The 19,284-nt window shown below is 46.4% G+C and overlaps 1 protein-coding gene across 4 annotated transcripts in view; it reads left to right on the plus strand.

Annotated features, from left to right (window-relative positions):
- Smco2 (single-pass membrane protein with coiled-coil domains 2) overlaps nt 1-17,439 on the plus strand; it is a 30,457-nt gene extending 13,018 nt beyond the window's left edge. For 3 of the 4 annotated variants that reach the window (XM_039108893.2, XM_039108891.2, XM_039108895.2), the window contains 7 exons: nt 2,942-3,069; nt 4,016-4,165; nt 5,733-5,808; nt 7,035-7,091; nt 10,603-10,659; nt 11,483-11,658; nt 17,179-17,439. In XM_039108893.2, the coding sequence (XP_038964821.1) occupies nt 2,942-3,069; nt 4,016-4,165; nt 5,733-5,808; nt 7,035-7,091; nt 10,603-10,659; nt 11,483-11,658; nt 17,179-17,377 (843 nt within the window). In that variant the 3' untranslated portion in view covers nt 17,378-17,439. Of the gene's footprint in view, nt 1-2,941; nt 3,070-4,015; nt 4,166-5,732; nt 5,809-7,034; nt 7,092-10,602; nt 10,660-11,482; nt 11,659-12,854; nt 15,993-17,178 lie in introns of those variants that run through there. The other variant, XM_039108894.2, reaches the window with a different exon arrangement.
- The last annotated feature ends 1,845 nt before the right edge of the window (nt 17,440-19,284 follow it).

The following is a 19,284-nucleotide window of genomic DNA, read 5'->3' on the forward strand; positions in this document are numbered from 1 at the left end:
GTCTTTTGGTGAGGACCTAATCTGTTTTGCCCACCCCAAACTTTTCTCTTTCCCGTTTAAATTTGTCTGATTGAAGCACAGGAGAGGTCGGAAGAACTATTTTACAGTAGAGTTTCAGAGAGAGGGGGGGGGGGAAGAGGGGGAGGGAAGAAGAGAGAGGGGGAAAGAGGGAGAGAGCGAGAGAGAGAGGGGGAGAGAGAGAAAGGGAGGGAGGAAGAAAGAGAGGGAGAGAAGAAGAGAGAGGGGGAAAGAGGGAGAGCGAGAGAGAGAGAGAGAGGGAGAGAGAGAGAGAAGAAAGAGGGGGAGGGAAGAAGAGAGAGGGGGAAAGAGGGAGAGAGAGAGCAAGAGAGAGGGGGGAGAGAGAGCAAGAGAGAGAGAAAGGGAGGGAGGAAGAAAGAGAGGGAGAGAAGAAGAGAGAGGGGAAAGAGGGAGAGAGCGAGAGAGAGAGAGGGAGAGAGAGAGAGAGAGAGGAAGAAAGAGGGGGAGGGAAGAAGAGAGGGGGAAAGAGGGAGAGAGAGAGCAAGAGAGAGGGGGGGAGAGAGAGAGCAAGAGAGAGAGGGGGGAGAGAGAGAGCAAGAGAGAGAGGGGGGAGAGAGAGAGAAAGGGAGGGAGGAAGAAAGAGAGGGAGAGAAGAAGAGAGAGGGGAAAGAGGGAGAGAGAGAGCAAGAGAGAGAGGGGGGAGAGAGAGAGCAAGAGAGAGAGAAAGGGAGGGAGGAAGAAAGAGAGGGAGAGAAGAAGAGAGAGGGGGAAAGAGGGAGAGCGAGAGAGAGAGAGAGGGAGAGAGAGAGAGAAGAAAGAGGGGGAGGGAAGAAGAGAGAGGGGGAAAGAGGGAGAGAGAGAGCAAGAGAGAGAGGGGGGAGAGAGAGCAAGAGAGAAAGGGAGGGAGGAAGAAAGAGAGGGAGAGAAGAAGAGAGAGGGGAAAGAGGGAGAGAGCGAGAGAGAGAGAGGGAGAGAGAGAGAGAGAGAGGAAGAAAGAGGGGGAGGGAAGAAGAGAGGGGGAAAGAGGGAGAGAGAGAGCAAGAGAGAGAGGGGGAGAGAGAGAGCAAGAGAGAGAGAAAGGGAGGGAGGAAGAAAGAGAGGGAGAGAAGAAGAGAGAGGGGGAAAGAGGGAGAGAGCGAGAGAGAGGGAGAGAGAGAGAGAAGAAAGAGGGGGAGGGAAGAAGAGAGAGGGGGAAAGAGGGAGAGAGAGAGCAAGAGAGAGAGGGGGGAGAGAGAGAGCAAGAGAGAGAGAAAGGGAGGGAGGAAGAAAGAGAGGGAGAGAAGAAGAGAGAGGGGAAAGAGGGAGAAAGGGAGAGAGAGGGGGAAAGAAGAAGAGAGAGGGGGAAGAGGGAGAGAGCGAGAGAGAGAGGGAGAGAGAGAGAAGAAGAAAGAGGGGGAGGGAAGAAGAGAGAGGGGAAAGAGGGAGAAAGGGAGAGAGAGATGGAAAGAAGAAGAGAGAGGGGGAAGAGGGAGAGAGCGAGAGAGAGAGGGAGAGAGAGAGAAGAAGAAAGAGGGGGAGGGAAGAAGAGAGAGGGGAAAGAGGGAGAAAGGGAGAGAGAGATGGAAAGAAGAAGAGAGAGGGGGAAGAGGGAGAGAGCGAGAGAGAGAGGGAGAGAGAGAGAAGAAGAAAGAGGGGGAGGGAAGAAGAGAGAGGGGGATGAGAGAGAGGGAGAGAGGGAGAGAGAGAGAAAGAGAGGGAGAGAGAGGGGGAGAAGTATTGTAAAGTAGGTTGTTATTATTATTATTTTTGGTCATTTTACCTGTATAGGATTAATATTTTTCTAAAACAAAGCAAAAAAGACAAACTGAGGGAGGTGGGGTACAGGAAAGAAGAGATTTCAGCGGCTAAATGCAACGGAGTATGCTATTTCTCTCAAACCCCTTGCCATGAAAAGAAATTGCATGAGGACGTGAAAGCACAGAACAGCCGTGGGTCACGTTCTCACAGAGGCATTTCTAAGATAGCATCCGTGTCAGTCAGCGAAACGCATTGGCATTTGCTTGATCTTTGTGTGCATAAATAAACGCACTTCACCAAGCCGTTTAAAAGTAGGTCAAACAAGCACAACAGTTTGCTCCTGCTGCCTTCAGAAAGCATCTCTAAAAATAAAGATTTTCTTCTACAAATCCAAAATACTGTCATCACATCTACAGAAATCAGCAGTTTAACACATAAAGGAGCCTAATATTCTCGTCCTGTCCGCATCCCGGTTTCCTCAGTTGTGCCTCAAATGGTTTTTAGAGCTATGTCTCTTTTAAAGATTTGTGTATTTTACCTGTGTACACGCTTTTCCTTCATGTAGGTCTGTGCGCCGTCTGTATCCCTGGTGCTTTCAGGGGACAGAAGTGGGTATCAGCTTCCCTGGGTCCGGAGTCACCGATGACCAAGCTGGGAACTGAACCTGGGTTCTAGAGCTGTTTTGTTTTTTGTTTTTTGTCTTTTTTTTTTTTAAACTAGCACTGGGACAAGACCTATGCTGTGTACTCAGTTCTACCTGTTTTATGATATTAAAGACCCTCCTGTATGTTTTGTTTCATTCGTTCTTGTTTTTGCTGTGGTCTATGTAGCCCAGGCTGGCCTATAACTCACTTGTGGCCTGGGCTGGCCCAGGACTCACTGTCTAAGCCTCACACTCATGGCAGTCTCCCACCCCAGCCTCCTGAAGACCACTGTTACCCTTTGCCTGGCTAACACTGAGTTTCTGAGGAGACCAGAACAGCCATGTCATTTGAGTCAAGTTTTGGAGTGTACGGTCATTCACTCTGAAAACCGCTCTTCTGTGGGAGGCTGATACTACACTGGAAAGCCTGCCCCAGCCTCCGACGAGCTGAATAGAGGGCTATCTCCCTCTCTCATCCATGTAGAAGGCTCAGGCAGGCTGTCCGGTAGGGCTGGAGGAGCCCGCCCCCCTCTCTCTCATGACTCACGTATTCTACTTCCTTTCCGCCCTCATCTCATCCAGGATGGGTTGGAAGAGGAGTCCCAGCACCGCGAGGACCCACCAAGCAAACAGGATGAGCGAGAAGTAACTCCGGTTTGCGAGGTCCCGCAAGCGTCTCCGCGGCCACCGTCTTCAGACGAGAGCACCCCGTAAGCTTGGACACGAACCAGCGAAGAGCACTGAGTGATGGGGGATGATGATGAATCCTGGGAAGGCGTTCTGAGAAAGTCCGGAAGACTCACAACTCTAGGCAGCATCCGCATGCGCAGGGACTGGTTGGCCCTGCGTAGCAAGAGGGTAGAGTCAGCCCGTCCTTGGCTGACGACGCTAGCAGGGCTGGCGGGTCCTCTGTGTGTGGTTGGATTTGGAGTTTAGAACGGAAATGTATGTCAACAGTTTCAGATAACTTCTTCCATATGAAAATTATTCGAATCATCGTTAAAAGCCTGCCAGTAAGCCCTTGCATGTCATATGTTGGACACCTCTCCTCCCCTGTCACTATTGTTGCCCAGTATCCAACGCTCACTCTACAGCGGGAGACTTCGAATGTATCTGTTTTTAGGGCTGGGGGCGTCAGTGGTAGAGTGCTTTCTTAGCATGTGTGAAGCCCTGGGTTCAGTCCCTAGCACTGAGACAGATAGATGATGCTTTTCTAAAAAGTAGGCGTGTGAATGTTTGCCTGCATCGTGTATGTATGTGCACTGCGTGTGTACCCAAGGAAGTTAGAAGAGGGTGTCAGACCCTCTGAGTTATGGATGGCTGTGGACCACTGTGTGGGTGTTGGGACTCAAACCTAGGTTCTACACAAGAGCAACAAGTGCTTGAAAGCAGCTGAGCCAATCCTCCGGGCCGGGCATGCAGGTGCATTGTGGAGCGTTTGCTTTGTGTGAGGCCCTAGGTTTGATTCTCAGTAACACCAGACCTATTTTGCAAGATTATTTGCTTTATCTGGACTTTTAAAGACCCGTTTACATGGGTAAGTGAGCGGCCAGTTGGCCCACTTTAGTAATAGAAAATGCACAGGAAGATCTCTTAGAGCCATCTATGGTGTTTTTTACTTCCCACCTCCCAGTGACTAGGGTTCTGTCTCCACAGGATCCCGGACAGCTTGGTGGTCAAGCTGAACTACTGGCATGAGAAGATGGGTCTACAGATGAAAGAACTTGGAGCCCACCACGTTGACTGGTTGGAGAGAATCAACAACATTATACAGAACATAAATAGTACAGAAAGCACGGTGAAGAGGTAGGCGCTGGACGTTGGGACTGGGAGGAAACTAGAATGTCTTCCAGCTTGAAAGCTCTGGACACCGTGGCACAGCGAGCAGACGGTGCCACGGGGACAAGAGTATAATCTCAGCGTTAGAAGTTGGCGTCCCAGAGCTCTGTGTCTCTCGCTTCTCTGAAAGACTTCTCACACGCTGGCTGGGTGTGCATAACTTTCTATTTTCACCATTGTTACTTATGAGAGAGAGTGTGTGTGTGTATGTGTATGTGCATGTGTGTGTCAGCACAGACACCCAAGAGGCCAGAAGCATCAGATCCCCTGGAGCTTGAGTTACAGGCAGTTGTGAGCTGCCTTGAGCAGGCTGAGGACCGATGTCCTTCTGTCTTCAGCTGCTGAACCATCTCTCCTGAATCCCGCTTATTACCATTGAAATAGGGTTATACAGCCCAGCTTAGCCTCAGACTTGCTGTGTTCTGAACGCAGTTCTGAACTCCTAACCCTCCTGCCTCTACCTCCTGATTATGGAGTGTGCTACGCCAACCTGTTTTATGCCAGAATCTGAGCCAAATGCTAATCCAGCACTCTACTAACTGAGTTACACCCCCATTACAAAGGCGGAGCTTGAATCTCGATGGCCCATTTATTGGGTGAATTGATCACTTTTTAAGGGCTTGCCTTGCCTCATATATAGAGAGTTATGTATTTACAGCCTCCTCACTGGCATACTGTGAGGTTCATGTTGTGAATCACAGGCAGTGGCTAACGAACAGAAGCTCTTACGGGAAAGAAATGTCTGAAGCCCCTGATTTCCCTGCTGAGCTCCAACCTCTTTGCTAGCACAGAGGAGCTACACTCCTAGCTGCTTCTTCTCAATCTGTCTCAAAGCGTCTGCTCATACCCACCTTCTCCACGTCCAACCTTTTTACCCTCCAAAGCATTAAAAAGGATCCAAGTGCCATACACTATAAATTTCCTTTCTAAATTAAAGTATAGCTGTATTACGAGACGATTGTGTTCTTTAATGTAAGGTCCTGGGGGCTTTACATAGTTATGGAACCGACACAGTGAGGACATAGAATATCTCCATCAGCCACAAAATCCATTCTTTTCTGTTCTCCTTGTGCGTGTGCTTTAAGACTCTGTCTCATGTAGCCCAGGCTACATGATGTAGCTAGATCCTCCTGCCTCTACTGCGAGTGCTGGGATTATAGGTGTGCACCGCCATGCCCAACTGGCTACCTAGTTAAAGCTTCTTGATGGAGTGTGGACGAAAGCCCAGATACTGAGCCTTTGGATTTTGAAATGTCACTGCCCAGGCTGTGGCTACCACTCAGTGCTTGCTTCTCCTGCACAAGCAAATGCCTTGGTTCAAGCCCCAGTGCTGGAAAAACCAGTCCTCTCTCTCTCAATCCGTGCCTTCTAACATGAGTAGAGGTTTAGTGGGTGGAGCCTTGCTTCTCTTTGCTGTGCCTTTCCGTGTAGAACAGCACTTGAGTTTTGAAAGATTGGAAATCTCTCCCATGTTGGATGACTTTTCTTCCCCCTCAGTTCACAGGACTTAGTCCATTTCTTCATTTGTTCGTAGCTTGCTAACTGAGGTTATATCCCTGGAAAATCAGTCTAAAAATCTGGAGGACCCTGATCAGGAGGCAGACATTGAGGTAAGCTGGGTTTGGACACTTCCCAATGCTTGTACCCAACAGACCATAGCAGGAGGAAGACCCACCTCCATCACAGGAGGACGCTGACCAGACAGTGTCGAGGGTCTTCCTCCAGGAGACTCCACCTCCCTTGTTTGATGCTCAGAAAACTGGTCTCTATTGTGCTTCCCAGACACTGGGTGAAGCTTCCTCATAGGCTTCTTCTGTCTTGATGCCATCGTGAAGACAGGAACCTTAAGGAGAACTGCCTGTCCAAATCCCAGAACCCCAACCCTGCTAGCTCAGAGAGAACATCTCAGGAATGGGAATTTGTTAACTGTATCCTTAGAAAGCAAGGTGCTGATTCTGCCTTTGGTGACCTCTTGATGTGTTCTTGTGGTATTTCCAAACCACCAAAGAGTTCTATTTCTTTAGTTTCTTGTGTTTTTAGAGAGATTCCCTTCAGAGAAAGCTTTTTTCATTTCATTGGTGGGATGTTTATTTTTAAATTTTTATTGTATTTATGTTGTTTATTGTATGCTTTGTATGTGTGTGCATGCATGTATTCATGTATACATGTGTATATGTATGTGTATATATGTGTATGTGTACATATGTGTATGAATGGGTGTATACATGTATATGTGCATGCATGTATGTAGTGTATATGGGTATGAATGGGTGTGTACATGTATGTGTGCATGTGTGCATGTGTGTATGTGTGCATGTGTGTATGTATGTATGCATGTATAAATTTCAGAGACAACTTCCCAGAATTGGTTCTGTCCTTCTACCATGTGGAGTTCAGAGATGTAAGTCGGGTTAGTGGCAAATGCTATTACCTGCTGAGCCACCTCTCTGGTCTACTTGAGTTGTTTCATTTTGTTTTGAGACGAGAGTCTTCTCTTAATCATAGGTTGGTCTGGAACTCACATTTAGCCTAGGCTAACCTTGAACTCTCAGCAATCCAGCTGCTTCAGTTTCCCCAGAACTGTGTTTACAGGTGTGAGCTACCACACTCAGGAAGACACGTGATAACAGGAAAATGGAGAAGGCGTGACACACGTGTATGAAACTGTGTTGGAGCTGTGCAATTTTGTGTACATGCTAAAAGCAAAGCATGCCAAATACCACACGTGAAGTTTGTTGGACATCATTTGTTCCTCCTAAAGATTGCTTTACTTCTGTTTCCTAGACCATTCCTTCTAACTATCCTTACACTATGTTTCTCTCTCCTTATGTTATAGGAGAAAATCGTAGAAATTAGACGTCAATTAAAGGAAGTGAACATAAAGTTGAACCAGGTAATGAGATGTCAAGGAGAAAAAACAAACTTCAGAAGCATAGGATTTAAAATTCAGAGAAATCAGGACCCAGAGGGGCTCGGTGTCACTATGCTCATTTCAGAAGAACAATTCTGTGATTCCAAGATGAAGTGGCTCAGCCTTAGAGCGTTAGTGAAACGCATTTGAGGGATCTACGCCCAATCTGTAGACACACACACACAGATGCACAGACACACAGACACACATACACACACACAGACACAGACACACACACAGAGACACAGAGACACACAGACGCATACACAACACACACACACAACACACATACACACACAGACACACACACAGAGACACAGAGACACACAGACACATACACAACACACACACAACACACATACATACACACAGACACACAGACATATACACAGAGACACACAGACATATACACCCCCCACACACACCCCCACACACACACCATGCACCACACACACACACCCCCTACACACACACACACCCCATACACCACACACACACACCACACCACACACACACACATACACCATACCACACATACACACACATACCACACACCATACATACACAGAGACACACATCACACACCACACACACACACACACACACACCACACCACACATACACACCACACCACACACCACACACACACACACACACACATGCCACACCACACACACACACACACACACACACACACACACGCCACACACCACACACACAGACACAGACCACACACCCACACGTACCACACGGACACTCCCACACACACACACACACACACACAGGAATTAAAAGAGCCAGTCTCAGGCCAGCAAGAGGACTCAGTGGGTATAGGTTCTTGCTGCCAAACCTGACAACCTGAGTTTGATCCTCAGAACCCACACAATGGGAGGAGAGAACAGACTCCTACGTACTCTCCTCCAACCCCAACACATTTCCCAGCATGAATGCTGCCTGCTTCAAATAATCCGATGTAATAGAAAGTAAAAAGAGAAGTAAAAACCCACTTTTGCTCTTCCTTTCCCATTTATATTAATATCACACAATGTATCACATACTATATGTATGTGTTTCTCCTTCCAACACAAGTAACACATACTTATTTGGACAATTAAAACAGCCAAGTGTGGTCACAGACCTTTAATCCCAGCACACAAGAGTCAGAGGCAGGGGATCTCTGTGAGTCCGAGGCCAGTCTAATCTACGTGGTGAGTTCCAGGACAGCCAGGCTATGTACAGAGACCCTGTCTCAAACAAACAAACAAAACCAATACACACTCAAAAGAAGAAGAACCTGGATCCTCAAAGACAAGCACAATGAACATTTTTGTGTATTTGTGTTTGCCTAAATGAGCAGTTCTCAGTCTTCCTAACACCATGGCCATTTAATATAGCCTGGTGTTGTGGTGACCTTTAATACAGCCCTGGTGTTGTGGACCTCCCCTCCAACCATAAAATTATTTTCATTGCTACTCCATAACTGTAACTCTGCTAGTGTTGTGAGTTGTAATATAAACATTTGATATGCAGGGTTTCTGATATGTGACCCCTGTGAAAGGGTCATCCAATCCCCAAAGGGGTTGTGACCCACATGGTGAGAACCACGGCTCTAAATTCTATTTGCATTTTTTTCCGTACTGAGTGATGTCATCAGGTGCACCTTGCCTTAAGTCAGCCTTTTTTATATATTTTTTAAGATTTTTTTTATTCATTTATTACATATAAGTACACTGTAGCTGTCTTCAGACACACCAGAAGAGGGCATCGGATCTCTTTACAGATGGTTGTGAGCCACCATGTGGTTGCTGGGAATTGAACTCAGGACCTCTGGAAGAGTAGTCGGGTGCTCTTAACCACTGAGCCATCTCTCCAGCCCTAAGTCAGCTTTTTGACAGGTCAGTTTTCTTGGGAATTCTCTGTGCCGGTGAGATGTCATCTTGCTCCTCCTCTGTCACCACCACACAGCTCAAGACGTCTCAACTTACCAGCCTTGGTTTCTGGGGCAGTTGGGATTTTTGTCAATGAGTGTTTTACCTTGAGAAACTGAGCCTCAAAAACTCAGTCCTGGGGCTAGGAACATGGATCAGCAATGGGCAAACAGGGCCTGGGTTGACCAACTACTCATAACAGGCCTGGTGGCACACACCTGTAATCCCAACATTTGGGAGGTAAAGGCTGGGAGGCTATGAATTCAAGTTTGTCCTTGGAGACCAGCCTGGAATATTCGAGACCCTGTCTTTTAAAAAACAATTTAAAAGGGAAGAAAGAATGAAAGGCCTCTGCCTGCTCCTGTCAGTGCTTAAGAATCAAGACAAGATAAGGTATTCTCTCCCAGATAACCCGATGCAGACACGGGAAGCAAATGGAAGAGGTCCTCTCTCAGCGAGTCACTCCGCCCAGATATTCAATCTGATATGATATGATGGGATCTTATGTTTATACCTTAGAAATGTTTACCTATTTAAGAGAAATACCTCCCTATTTTCCCAGAAACTTACTTTTTCTCCAGCTTCTCTCTTGGTGGAAGATTTTTGTTTTCCATAATATGTATGTGGATGCTTTTACTAGCATGCGCGTCTATGAACCCCACATATGCAGTACCCATGGAAGCCAGAAGAGGGCAATGGAGTCCCTGGAACCGGAGTTCCAGATGCTTGTGAGCCACCGTGTGAATGCTGAGAACTGAGACCAAGTCCTCTTCTAAGAGCCGCTAGCACCCTTAACTGTTGAGCCATCTCTTCAGCACTCTGTAAGAGGAATAACAAACAGAAAAGAATGGCTTACACCAAGGGGCTGATATACATTTGTCCATTCATCTTTTTTGTATGTAAGTGCGCATGTGCATAAGGCCAGAAGTCGATATCAGGCATTTTTCTTTAAGTTGGTCTCCATTTTACATTTTATCAGTGAGGCAGGGTCTCTCACTGGTACAATGTGCTCTAATTCTGGCAGGTTCTAGCTAACCAATTTGCTCCGCCACTCTCTTGTCTCTGCCTTTCATTCCTATTAATTAATTAATTAATTAATTAATTAATGTTTGTTTGTTTGTTTTTGAAATACGATTTCACTATGTAGTCCTAGCTGGCCTTGAACTCAAGATTTGCCTGCCTCTGCCTCTAGCATGCTGGGATTAAAGGCAAGCACCACCATGCTGTGAGAAACAGCCTATAAAGAACTGGTAGTAACCTGTGTTGCTGCTGGCTATTTTTCTTGCAATATGAGGTCCATAGGCAGTTTGCCTTGTGTTTGTTCACCGCTGTTTGTTTGCTGAGGATGGAGTGCAGGGCCCAGCACGCATGTTAGGCAAGCACTCCACCACTCAGCCGCATCCACAGACCCAGAAATCAACTCTGAAGGGAACTCTTTTCACGAGTAAACAGTTTATCTCACTCAGCGCAGCCACTTTGTGCGTGGTGCAAAAATGAAAGATTTTATTCTGTCAACCAGAAGGACACCCTTGTCAGTCTACTCAGACCTGTGGGTATCTTTTTAGGTTGATGCTTGCAAAGAAGCCCGTGAACTAAAGGAGAAGCTCGTGGAACGGATAGAGGTGAGGCGCTCTAGGTCCACCTACCCAAGCAGGTTGTCTGGGTTCCCAAGAAGCTAATCGACACCTCGTTCTGGTCTCTGGCTAGTTGCATATCTTCCTTTCTTTCTCTTGGGCTTCTGCTTTGGGCGAAAAGAACACGTGACAGTTTCAGAGCTGTCTCGTCCCAAACTCATCTGGAGCTTGATCCGTTTTACTTGCTCTGTGCTCTGCAAGGCTCAGTGAATATGTCAGCCCTTCCTCAGACCTCTCCTGTCTCTTATCCAAAGAAACGAGTTCGTCTTTGAGTTTGTTCCCCCAACACCTTAGACGAGGAGGGAAATGTGAATGTGTAGCAGAAACAATGAATGGAAGGGTTACTTATCCCCCCAACCAGAGGTCTTCACTGGGGACATGATCCTCAGCCACCCTCCTTTGCACGTCTCTCGCTCTAATGTACATGGATGTTTAGTCATGCACTATTCACAAGCCTTGTACAGGTACCTGTAACTGCACATAACGATCTATGTGCACCACTGTATCCTAGAACAGTGCTGGTGTGCATCACTGCGTATGTATGTGTGGCAAAGATGGTCAGACTGACTGGACAGATCCAGGACAAGGGAGGGGGCATTCCAGTAGATAGAAGCTAACACGTGGGCTCCTCTCTTTTCCCAAGCTGTGTGTACGTCACTGGATATGCACCTGCCGATGGCCACCTGAGGTGTCACAGAGGGAAAATGTCCTCTGTCACCCACAGTGAGACTGGGAGACATCAAGAATTCTTTTGTTGTTGTTGTTTTTATTAAGAAAAGGTAGTTGATCGCTCTTTGAATTTTCTCCCCAGAGCTTTCATAAGGAAATAAATGTCTTGAACACTAAGCTGGAGATGCACTACAAGCAAGGATCAGAGACAGACTCCCACAGTTCTGAAGACGTGGCCATGGAGCATGAAGAACCCTTTATTCTCGAGGCTTCTCCAAGCCCGTCAGGGTCACCCTCTCCTCCCTGCAGTGCAGTGTGGTGAGAAAGAAGATGGGGCTGGCATGGGCTGGACAAATTTATCAGACGTGGTCAGGAGAAGTGGCACACAGCTTTAATCTCTGCCCTCCAGGGGCAAAGGCAGGTAGATCTGAGTTCGAGGCCAGACTGGTTTACATAGTGAGGTGGTATGTGTGTGTAGCTTCTGAACATGTGAACCGCTTTAAGACTGACTGTTGACTAACATGTTATTTTCCTTTGTAAGTCTGTTAATTGAAGTGATAGGACTTTTCTTGTTTTAGCTATACATCTATTGTATTAATAAGTATATAGGCAGCTTCCTTATTACTTTAGATAAATCTCCTCCTTACATACATTTTACCTTTATACAATATCTTTTTTACTTGTTTTTTTAACATTTATTTATTTATATGAGTACACTGTCGATGTCTTCAGACACACCAGAAGAGGGCATTGGATCCCATTACAGATGGATGTGAGCCACCGTGTGGCTGCTGGGAATTGAACTCAGGATCTCAGAAAGAGCAGTCTGTGCTCCTAACCGCTGAGCCATCTCTCCAGCCCCAATATCTTTCTAAATCACTTTTAGATGTGTGCAGTGTAAGGGGCTGAACTCAGGGCCTCACATGAGGTAGGCAAGTGTTTTATCACTGAGCAAAACTCCAGTTCTCATCTGTCTACATCCTTTCATAAAATGTAAAAATGGGTTGCACTTACTTATGTTATGTGTAGGGGTGTCTGTCTGTCTGCCTGTCTGCCTGTCTGTATGTATACCGTATGCATGTCTGATACCTAGGGAGGTTAGAAGGGTTGTCAGATACCCTATAATTGGAGTCCCAGGTGGTTGCGAACCATCATCACATGTGTGGTGGTTTGAATAGGTTTGGCCCTCATAGACTCATGCTTCTGAATGCTTGACACTAGGGAGTGGCACTATTAGGGGGTGTGGCCTTGTTGCAGTAGGTGAAGTGAGCCACTGTGCGAGCCAGCTTTGAGGTCTCCTATGCTCAAGCTACACCCAGTGTGGCTCACAGTCTCCCTGCTGCTTGTGGATCAAGATGCAAAACTCTCAGCTCCTTCTCTAGCACCACGTCTGCCGGCACACTGCCATGCTTCCCGCCAAGATGATAATAGACTGAACCTCTGAAATTGTACGCCGGCCCCAGCGAAATGTTTTCCTTTAGGAGAGTTGCCCTGATCACTGTGTCTCTTCACAGCAATAAAACCGTAACCAGGACAACACAGATGCTGGGAACTAAAGGCTTTGGTCATCACCCCCACCAAAGAAAAAGACTTATCAAACAGACTTGACAACTAGACAAGATCGCTCCCCCTCACCCTCCTTCCTTAAACAATGAAATCTGCCCCGTGAGATGCTCGCACAAGCCTTGAATTCCAGCACTTGGGAGGCAGAGGCAGGTGGATCTTTACTAGTTCAAGGCAAGCATGGTCTACAGAGCCAGTTCCAGGACAGCCAGGGCTACACAGAGAAACCCTGTCTCAAAAACCCAAATATATAAACAAACAAATAACAAAGTGAAATTACTTTACTGTTAAGAACTCACAACTAAAGCTTTGACACAGCCAGATTAAGGTAGCCATTCGGACACACACATTCCCAAACCCTTGCATCTTGGAGAGTTCCCGTGCAGTCAGACCAGCGCTCTGAGGCTGTGTGGCTTAGTGCTTACAGCTCACTATGAACTATATTTCTAGTCACTTACTAACCACAGGAAAGAACAAAACCATGACGGAGTCGAAACTAGAAAAACAATTAACTTTCTATACTTTTTCATCGCTCACGGCCTTCACTGAATTTACTCCTTCCTCATCTCCAATATTACCCTTTCTAAACGCTATACAGTCCCGTGTTTATAGATGTTTACACATAAGCGTGTATACAGTACAGGCAGGGGTCTGCATGTGAGAGGACTTTTTTCTTTCTTTCTGAAATGACATGACCCTGCTCAATACTACGTATTCTCAGTTCATCTGCTTTTCCTGCAGATTTCGTAATTTCATTTTTCTTTTTCATTTAATGTCCATAGTGTCTATGAGCCACATTCTCATTACCCATTTATCTGTTGATGGACAGACATCTAGGCTGGTTCTATTTCCTTGCTACCGTAGATAGAATAGCAATTAAAAAATGGATATACAAGTGTCCCTGTGGTAGGACACAGAGTTCTGTTGCAGGATATCTGATCACACTGTGAACCCCAGGATTGTGTTATTTACTGGAAGAAAGCTGTTTCTAGTTGTGATGTGGCTCAGTCTCGGCGTACATCTTTATTTTTTTTAAAGATTTATTTATTTGTTATATGTAAGTACACTGTAGCTGTCTTCAGACACACCAGAAGAGGGCATCAGATCTCATTACAGATGGTTGTGAGCCACCACGTGGTTGCTGGGAATTGAACTCAGGACCTCTGGAAGAGCAGTCAGTGCTCTTATCCTCGGAGTCACCTCTCTAGCCCCAGCACACATCTTTAATCCAAGAGCTTTCTGCCTGAATATTGTGAACAGGATTAAAGAAAGTCAAGAGGTAGAGCAAGCAACCAGTTGACAGGGAGTGGACATGGGATTATTAAGGAAAAAAAACCATAGAGAAGGAGTAAGGAGGATGAATAGAGAGATACACAGGATGTAGAAGGGAGGGACATTGAGTTTGAAGGAGGAAGGTTTTATGGAGACAACTGACTGAGGGGGGATCTAGGTGGGGCGTCAGCTGAGAAAAAAGGTCAGCCGGGTGCTTTCTCAGCCTCTCTGAGCCAGGAGGCTTTCACCCCAGTCTCTGGTGCTTGAATCTTCATTGGTAAAATTAAAGGTTTGAGATTTTGTGAGGAAACAACAGAGTTCTCTAGGTCTAAGAACCTCTTCCTCATACAATATTGGAGACATACTGATGGAGCTCTGATTTGAATCTTCTCTTTGGGGCAGGCATGTAGCTCAGGGTGACTGTGTCAGCCTGGAGCTCTGATTTGAATCTTCTCTTTGGGGCAGGCATGTAGCTCAGGATAGCTGTGTCAGCCTGGAGCTCTGTGCTATATTGTTGAAATGTGTCACCATCCTGGACACAGTTTCTGAGTCCTTGGATCCCTTTATGGAGCTGACCTACCATCTTGGAGAAATAGTACTTTCTCCAAGAAAAGATCTCCGAGGCTTCATTTCCAGCCACCAACCCAGAGAGAATCTTAAGCAACCTCTTTTCTGGAGCACTGTTGTTTAAAACTCTCTTTTTGTTTCAAAGTTGTATCAGCAGCATGTGTGTCCCTGTGCCTTCCACATCATCCTGCCCCGAGCCAACATCATATTGTAGTTCAATTGTTTTAACTCTGTTGTTTCTTCTGAATAATTTATAGAACTGGGATCTTGTCTCCATCATTTTGGGATCTATACCATGCTCAAAACCAGAGTGAGGCCAGTTAAAATAGAATATTCATCTCCATAGAGTCAGTAGGTAGAAAATTGTCAGGGATCAGATTGGGAGAGGTGTTTTCTCCCCTCCCCCCCTTTTTTTCTTTCGAGACAGTTTCTCGGTGTAGCCCTGGGTGTCCTGAGCTTGCTTTGTAGACCAGGCTGGCCTCAAACTCACAGAGATCTGCCTGCCTTTGCTTCCCAAGTACTGGGATTAAAGGTGTGCGCCACCACACCTGGAAGTATTTTCTACTGAATCATGATGACCTGAATTTGATCCTCAGGTCAAACCCACATAACAAACCAGTTTCAGTGGCATGCACCTGCAGTTCAGGCATTCCCACAGCAAGGTTGTTAGTCAAGGACAGAAGATGTCCCTGAAACTTATGATCACCTGGCCTGCAACAATCAGCTTTGCAGAATGTGTGTGACAGTTTCCACCCTGCAGGAAGCTCCTTAAACAGGAAGGTAATCAACTCAAAATAGCTTCAGGAAGTCCCTGAAACTGACCAGACTCACTAGATCCCACCTAGCTATAGTAACCAATAATGACTGAGAGTGCCCTCAAAAGGAAGGAAGTTGGACTGCAAGAAAGACTGAGATGAGGCCAGCTGCCTGAAAGAAGCAGAAACCAGCTGAGCTGACTGGAAGAGGTTTAGTCCAGTTGTGGTACCTGGGAAGGACACTCTCCAGCCTGTTGAGCTGCCTATAGGCTGTGCAGTGTGCTCCAGGTCCCCAGCTTTGTGAGCCCTCAACCTGTGCTGGAGTGGTCTTTGGTGATGCAGCTGTCTTTGAGTCATTTCTGATCCTGTAAGTGACCCCTCACACATATTCCTGTAAGGAACTCCAGTAAAACTCATGATTCACCAAGTTGGACTTTGGTGGTATTTGTACTTTGGTCTGTTGTGGGCTCCCTCTCTAGGGGGTATAGACTCGTGTGTTAACTCTCCTCAGGAAATCTTTTTGTCACACAACACAGAAACAAGGGAGACCCTGCCTCGGCAAAGGGGAAGGAGAGACCTAGCTCCCAAAGTTGTACTCTGACATTCCCCCCCCCCACCCCCCCACCCCACCCCACACACATAGCCAGCCCAAGTATTGAAAACATAGCTCGGGCAGGCCTTCCCCTCCGTCCCCATTCCCCCTGTCTTGCTAAACTGCTAGGTTAAATTCCTAAAGCCAGCCAGCAAGGTCCCTTCCCTTATATGGCCACTTCCTCCTGAGGCCAACAGCAAGGTGCAGCTACAAAGTATCAAAGTCCAGCAATGAAAAGTCCCCTTTGGCTCACCTAGTTAACATGCCCGATTTAAAATTGAACACCTCATCCTATTGTGGGGTTTCCCCTTCTACCTTTAAAGCTGCCGTTTTACCATGGGTCACCTCTGTCTCTATCCAGAGGCTGTCCTTTGTCCCCCAAGACAAATACCCCTTGGTCTTAAGTGTCTTGAACCAATACTGTCTCTTACATACATATACATACATATATACATGCATATGTAGGCATATATATATTTATATTATGTACATACACACATATATCTTTTTTCAGAATTCTGAAAATTAAGGATTTAGTATCCTTAATATATAAGGAACTTTTATAGTGCCAGAAAACAAAATACAACCCAGACTTTATAATAGGCAAAGGACTTAGGCATCTCGTCAGAGAAGGTATGGTGTATATATATGGTCAGCAACCTCATCAAGAGAGCCATAATGGAATCGTTCATTAGAAGCTACTTTATACCCACTCTGGTGGGCAGTGCATGGCATAAAGTAAATTTTATACGCCGCTGCACGTCTTCGTGTGCTCAATGACTGTGCACTCTTTAGATATCGCAGCTATAGTTTCATTCACTTGATAGAAAATTAATACGTCTTTAAAAGTCAATCAAAACTGGTGATTCTGGAGTAGCATACAAACAAATGCGGGTATATCTGAGGGTACAAAAACAGCTAAAATGACCGACCCGACTTGGGGATGCGCATGCGCTGTTTCTGCCTTTTACAGGCGTGATTGGGGTCACAGGTGGCTGTAGGCAGAGGGTGGAGCTGCGGGGATGGAGGGTCCACACCTTCGATGAGGCGCTGATCTGGGTCTAAACACTCAGGTCTTCTTTACTGTAGGAAGCACGCAGTGAAGCTGCTCGTCATGGTCTACGTGGTCACCATCACTGGACTGTCGTGTTACATACTGTTTGTGGACGCCACCTTCCTCTTCGAAAGGGTGCTGCCCAGCGTGCTGGGGCACCGTACCATGTGGGATCTTCGGGAGATGATGGCGCCTTTCTTGAATTTGGAAGCGGAAGACTTGTTACCGTCCTAAAGATCCTAAGTTACTGATAACTGACTCTCTTCCTCTGCAATAAAACATGTTCCTATAGTTTAGCAGTTAGCTTGTTTTTCTTTTTCTTTTTCTTTTTTTTTCTTCTTTTTTTTCAGAGCTGGGGACCGAACCCAGGGCCTTGCGTTTGCTAGGCAAGCGCTCTACCGCTGAGCTAAATCCCCAACCCCTAGCTTGTTTTTCAAATGACACCACTCAGTATTCTATAAAGGGTATCGTTATTATATGAAAATTACTAAATCAAAGAAAAAATGAAAGGGATTTAATCAGTTAGGATCTTGCTGCTGTGTTGGGGAGGCTAGTCTCGAGGCTATGATCTCTTGCCCTAGTCTCCGAAGTGCTGAGGTTTTAGGTGTGTGCTGGGAGGCTGAGCTCCTACAACCACTGCTTTCATCACTTCCGGTCCCAGGCTTTCTCTTCCCACCCTGACACTTCCGGACAATCATGCACTAGCTCCCTACTGCTCCTACTCTCGCTGTCTTGAACCCTGGGGTCTTGGAAGAATTCCTTTCCTCCCTGAACTAGGGCTTGAGGGCAGTCGAGGCATTTCTCAAAGTGTTCATTTCTCCTATCGACAACCTTTGAAAGCGATAAGAGGCGGCGGCAAGCACAGGCACACTCATAAACATACATGCTTGCATGGAGAGAGAGAGAGAGAGAGAGAGAGAGAGAGAGAGAGAGAGAGAGAGAGAGAGAGGAGGCACACTGTGTTGTGTCAGACATTTTCTGGGAGTTTTAAGAAAATCTATATGAAGAAACAAGATATTTGGAATTTAGGTTTTTGAGAGAAAGTCCATTCTATTTTTCTGCCTAAACCTGCCAGATCTGGTTCTGTTGCTCACAGTCAAAAGAATTCTGACTGACATGGGGAAGTTTGAGTGTTTCATACCTAGACACAGGTAATGAGGAAATAATCCTAGCCAAGCTGTGCAAGACTTACAGAATTGTAATGGAGTGGGCAGGAGGGCGGAGTGTAAGCCGGGCTGGGATACAACTCGGTTGGTGGGCCGTCTCAGAGCATGCTCTAAGCCCTGGCCTCAGTCCTTAGCATGGCACAAAGCCTGGCATGGTGGTGCATGTCTCTAGGCACATGTAAAAGCAGACAGACATGGCGGTGCACGCCTGCAAGCACAGCACTTAGCAGGCGGGGCAGGAGGATCAGAAGTTCAAAGTCATTTTCTACTTCACACCGAATCAGAGACCAGCCGGCCTTGGGTTCTGTCTCAAAAGGCAAATGACCCCTTCCGTGGTCTGGGTGGGCAGGAAGAGGGAGCAGTGAACCAGTAAACGTGGGAACACGGGCTTCATGGCAGTTAGCTGTGTAATAGATGAAGGAGTGGAAGGCGAACGGGCAGAAAGCTGTGGAATGCGGAAGGCAAACAGGGAGAGAGCAGAGTGAGGATGAATCCGGACACCTGAATTGAACCATAGGCATTTTCATGGCAAGAACAGGAAAATCATCAGAAACAAAAAACAAACAAAAAACAGCAGTAAAAATTGAAAGTTTTTTTCTGGTTTGTTTATTCGTTTGAATTTATTTATTGATTGATTGATTGTATTTCAAAACAGAATCTCACTATGCAGTCCTGGCTGGCCTGTGATACGGAGACCAGGCTAGTGTCCTCCTGCCTCTGTACCTCCAACTTAGAACCTCAGACGTGTACCACCATGCTTGGTTTACATCTCTGAGATAACTTGCAATCCCATCATTGAATTCTTGAGTTCACATTCCAGCCACCGCTAATCATAGGAAGCTTCCTAGCTGAGGCACTGTTCTTCACACTCCTGTTGTCACTTTTATATAAACACATGGGTCCCTGCTGCAAAATCCAGTCTGTTCCCGCTTGCATAGATTGCCAATGTGCACACAGTGCTGGAAAACTCCATAT

Source organism: Rattus norvegicus, chromosome 4 (assembly GCF_036323735.1).
Source record: "Rattus norvegicus strain BN/NHsdMcwi chromosome 4, GRCr8, whole genome shotgun sequence".
NCBI lineage: Eukaryota > Metazoa > Chordata > Mammalia > Rodentia > Muridae > Rattus > Rattus norvegicus.